This window comes from Arachis duranensis, chromosome 5 (assembly GCF_000817695.3).
Source record: "Arachis duranensis cultivar V14167 chromosome 5, aradu.V14167.gnm2.J7QH, whole genome shotgun sequence".
Taxonomy (NCBI): domain Eukaryota; kingdom Viridiplantae; phylum Streptophyta; class Magnoliopsida; order Fabales; family Fabaceae; genus Arachis; species Arachis duranensis.
Genome location: NC_029776.3, coordinates 102,987,868 through 102,992,686, shown reverse-complemented (window position 1 = coordinate 102,992,686; position 4,819 = coordinate 102,987,868). Strand labels below are relative to the sequence as shown.

The window sequence follows — 4,819 nt, the reverse complement described above, 5'->3', positions numbered from 1 at the left end:
GCAGTCAACAAAAAGAATGAAAGAAAGGGGACTGTCAACTACTCAAGTGTCAACTAACTGTGAGGTGCTAATTTTTTATAAAGATTTGGGGTTAAATGCAATTTAAGTAAAGATGAAGGGTACTTTATGCAATTTGAGATTTAAAAATCACACGGCATGTGGTATTTCTTGATATCTAAGTATTCTCAGCACTAAAACTGGATCGCAACGATTTCAGTTGTTTATCTATTGCGTAAGATATCTTGTGATCACGTAAGAACTATGCACTATAATTAGTAGTTTATAAACCAATCAAGTCAATTGACCACTTTGAGTGTTCTGTAGTCTATGTCAAGTTCATGAATCACTGTTTTTATGTCCTTTTCTCTTGTTCTCTTTTCAAAATTCATTGGATAGACAATTGAAGTTCTTAAACAGAAATTATTCGCATAGGCTAATGTAGGCATGTAGCAAGCAGCACCCTCTTTGTAAACTCAAAGCATAGGTTAAAACCCGAAAAACTCAGCAAGGTATGTTGATTTTCCTTTCTGCTAGAGCATTAATATATATATCCATGGTTCTTGTATGCTGATATATATGATTTGCCTGTATTCTGTTAAGATTCTCAGGAAGTGACTAAGAATTCAGTGGGCCCAATATGTGGTTTAAGGTTGATTAAGAGCTTGTTCCAATGATTGGAGTCAATAGTGCAACATGTTTTCCTATATACCTGTAGTTAAACTCATACATTTTCATTAGTTGGAGATAGGAGTGTACATGAGTTGGGTGAAATCCGTTTCGCCTTGATCTACATTCGATTTTAAATAATGATTGAGTCTATTTTTGATATCTTTATCCAACTCTAAACCCAGTGAAATCTTATTATTTTCGGGTTATACTAAAACTGGGTCTAAATCGGTGAAGTTCGGATCTTGATAAACATTATGTCAAAAAGTTATTATGCACTTATTTATAAAGAAGAAAAAACATATATATTTGTTACCGATAAGTTGATATTTATATTTGAACTTGAATTTGTCCATAAATTTTAATCTCATGCTTCTTTGTATATTTTCTAATTCAACAAGTGTGATTAAGGACCTGCTTGAGAAGTTTCAAAAGTTACTTTTTTTGAGCTTTTGACTTATAAAAAGTAGTAATATTAATGTCTGGTACAGTTTTCAAAACCAAATTGTAATTTTCTAAGAAACTATTTAAGTACTTATAGAGAAGTTAAAAAAATGATTTCTCTCATAACACAAAGTTCTTTTTTAATCACATTTCATTTAAAATAAGTTCTTTTAGAAGTAAAAAACCAAAAAGACAAAACTTATTTATAAGTTACTTTTAATATAAGCATTATTGTTTAAGTTATTTTTTCAAAAAGAGTTTAATTAAACTGTTTATCCAAAGTGAGCCTAAAAATAAAACAATAAGCTTATAATTAATATAACATAATATTAGAATTAATTTAAAATATATATACATTTTTTAGTCCTCTTAAGATACACATGAGTCGGGTGAAGTTCGGTTCGTTTTGACCTAGACGGGATTCTAAATAATAACTGAGTCTATTTTTGAGATCCTTACCCGATTCTAGACTCAATAAAATCACATCAAATTAATCTCAAAGTGTTCGAGTCTAGATCGGATTTCGGGCCGAATCAGACCAAGTACACCCTAGTTGGAGATACTCTTTCTGAACCGGATCTTGGATGTAGAAAAATCGGTGCTAGGAGAGCCATGTCTTTACAAGATTTCAAATAGTCAAATGCAACATGAATTCACCGATTAGGTGACATACCGGTTATCATTTCACAATTCATCTAGGTACCAAAATGCTATATATTTTTCACATACAATATTTTAAATGTGGCGTAATGCATATCTGTTTCCGTATTAGAACATATTGCGTTTCATGTCGTTGTGGATCCTCCCCCCAAAAAAAGCAAAGTTTGATCGATCACCTCCATACCTTGTATTACACATTCTTTTAATTCCCCGAATTTGTTCCTCCTAAAAGTTTCACATTTGCTATTTTTATATATATATATACTAGAATAATTCATCTGTTTTTGAAATTTTCATCAATAGGAGTTTGTGCTCAGTAATGGGGAGGTCATGTATTCCAAAATACAAAATTTCCAGAATAATGGGGTGGCTGCAAATTATTCTTGGAGGGTTGGTAATCTTAGTTAGCATTTTGAGTCTAGCAAGATTCTACTATGCTGGTTTTTTCCTACACAATGAAGATATATGCCACCATTTCTACACGGCGAAGGAAGTTTACGAAGATTTCGACGCCAAATCACTCTCCCAAAGAGTACAAGAAGTGTTGGATAGGTTGGAAAGTTTGCAGTACAAGCTCGAGTCAAAGCTACAAGAATTGGAGAAAAACAAGGGGACCTTAGAAAAAGTGTTCTTAGAATACGAAATAGTTAGGCCTCTTCATAGCGCCAATGTCGCCCTAAGACAAATTAGGCTTCCAAAGATTGAAGAAGAAGAAGGAAAGAACTCCACAGTGAAAGAGGATCCTTTAATCAATTTCTTTCTAACAGAGGAAATCAGAAAGTACATAACCCCAAAAGAGAACAGAGTTGGTAAGATCAATCTCTATGGAACAGAAAAAGTTTACAACACAATTGGGCATGCTTGTGTTTTGTACAAGAATGAGCTTCAACAGTACATGGACTATGACATTGGATCCTACTGCGACGATGACTGGAATCTCGCACAGAAGCTTATGATCAACGGCTGCGATCCTTTGCCTAGACGAAGGTGTTTGACAAGAGCTTCAAAAGAGTACCAGAAGCCTTACCCCATCAACGAGTCACTCTGGAAGCTTCCGGACAACAAGAATGTCCGGTGGAGTAATTACCGTTGTAGAAATTTTGATTGCTTGCAAAGCAAGAATCCGAAAAGGGGATACACAAAATGCACCGGCTGCTTCGAAATGGAAAAGGAAAAGCTGAAATGGGTAACAAACTCTTCACTCAGTGCAGATTTTATGATCAGTGATATTTTGAAAATCAAGCCAGGGGAAATAAGAATCGGATTGGATTATGGAATTGGAACCGGAACATTTGCTGCAAGAATGAGGGAACAGAACGTGACAATTGTTTCGACAGCACTGAACCTTGGTGCTCCATTCAATGAGATGATAGCACTAAGGGGACTGATTCCTTTGTACGTAACACTAAATCAGAGGCTTCCATTCTTTGATAACACCATGGATTTGATTCATAGCACTGGTTTCATGGATGGATGGATAGATCTTTTGCTGCTTGATTTTATATTGTATGATTGGGACAGGATTTTGAGGCCTGGAGGGTTGTTGTGGATTGATAGATTCTTCTGTAGTAAGAAGGATTTGGATGATTATATGTACATGTTTCTTCAGCTGAGGTACAAGAAGCATAAATGGGCTATTAGTCCAAAGTCAAAGGATGAGGTGTATCTCTCTGCATTGCTGGAAAAACCTCCTAGAGCTATATGAATGAAAATACCAATTTCTTGCTTCTTTTCATATTATGAATTTATTATTTGGAGGAGTGATATGATCATTCATATTCATTTAAACTTGTACTCTAACTTATGCGTAAAATAAAGAGAAACTACAAAGTTGTGTGGTAGCTTTTAATTTTATGCCTATGGAATTTTCGACCCAACACGTTAATGACTAATTCGTCACAGATCTAAACTTTATTTAAAGATCTGTCACTGACTAATAAGTTGTTTCATACACACAGCTAAATTCGAACTCCCGACACTTGTTTAACCGGACGAGTGAGTTGATTACTCGACCAACTTAAGTTGGTTAGTTGTGTGGTAGTTTGCTTACACAAATTTTGTCCTTTTTTTCATGAGTTTGAGTATGAATTTTAACGAGTACAAATCATCATATTATTTTTTTATATTTTAATAGCTGTTATTGCTACATGCACAAATTTTTTTGCCAACTAAGTCTAATCAAGTTGGACAAAATTCAACAAAAATATTTACATAGCGTGCACGTGAATAACATATTATTTATGAAGGTTCTTGATGGCTTAGAGAACGGGAAGTTTGAATCTATGACCTTCTTTAAACTTGATTAATAAAGCCTTAAAACCAGAGTTTATAACTTAGCTTCTGTTTAGTCTGTGTAGTGGATTATGCAGGAAACAATTTCATTTTGTCTCATAAATCGTAAAAAACAGAACTAGAGCAGAGAATGTGGTGTTTCTGTGTCAAGTAAAGTTTGAGACAAAACATTTAAAGTCACGGCTAGGCTTAAAGGTGCAAAGCACCAAAGAAAAATAAATTAAAGTAAATTTTGCTGTGTTCAAGGATTAAACTGAAATATAAAAGATCAGAGAATTCATAATATTATCCGGATTCTAATTCCAGATGACAGTGACGTCCTTCTGATTCAAAGGAAAGTGAGATGCCAAACATATTCAGGATTGCAGTTGTAAACCCCACTATAAGAAAAGACACGAGCTTAATCGAACTCTCATTCTCATGCAAATTCACATCCTAAGCCTATATTAGTTTTGGTTGCTTGAGGACAAGCAACAGTTTAAGTTTGGTGTTGTAATGCGTGAGCATCTTGTCTATCTTTTCCTAGTGAATTTGCATCTAAATTGTAGAGTTTAATTGAGAATTAATTATATTTTAGCCACTATGGATGCTATTTTGAGTTTTGTGCAATTTTATTTATTTTAGGTAGCATTCGGATGGATTTAATGAAGTTTCTGCAGAGAAGAAGAAGAAACCAAAGAGATGACCAGCGAAGACCGACGCGGACGCATGGCCCACGCGACCGCGCGGAATGGAGAAATCGCAATGACGCGATCGC

At 34.6% G+C, this 4,819-nt stretch overlaps 1 protein-coding gene across 1 annotated transcript; it reads left to right on the top strand.

Annotated features, from left to right (window-relative positions):
- Window positions 1–394: 394 nt before the first annotated feature.
- LOC107491021 (probable methyltransferase At1g29790) lies at window positions 395–3,549 on the top strand. Its single transcript, XM_016111802.3, has 2 exons — window positions 395–509; window positions 2,074–3,549. Exon 2 carries the CDS (start codon window positions 2,090–2,092, stop codon window positions 3,473–3,475), a length of 1,386 nt encoding a protein of 461 aa, XP_015967288.1. The 5' UTR covers window positions 395–509; window positions 2,074–2,089; the 3' UTR covers window positions 3,476–3,549.
- Window positions 3,550–4,819: the final 1,270 nt, after the last annotated feature.

What these genes read in the sequence shown, in the direction of transcription:
- LOC107491021 (XM_016111802.3), top strand. Translation starts at nt 2,090, where the DNA reads ATGGGGAGGTCATGTATTCCAAAATACAAAATTTCCAGAATAATGGGG.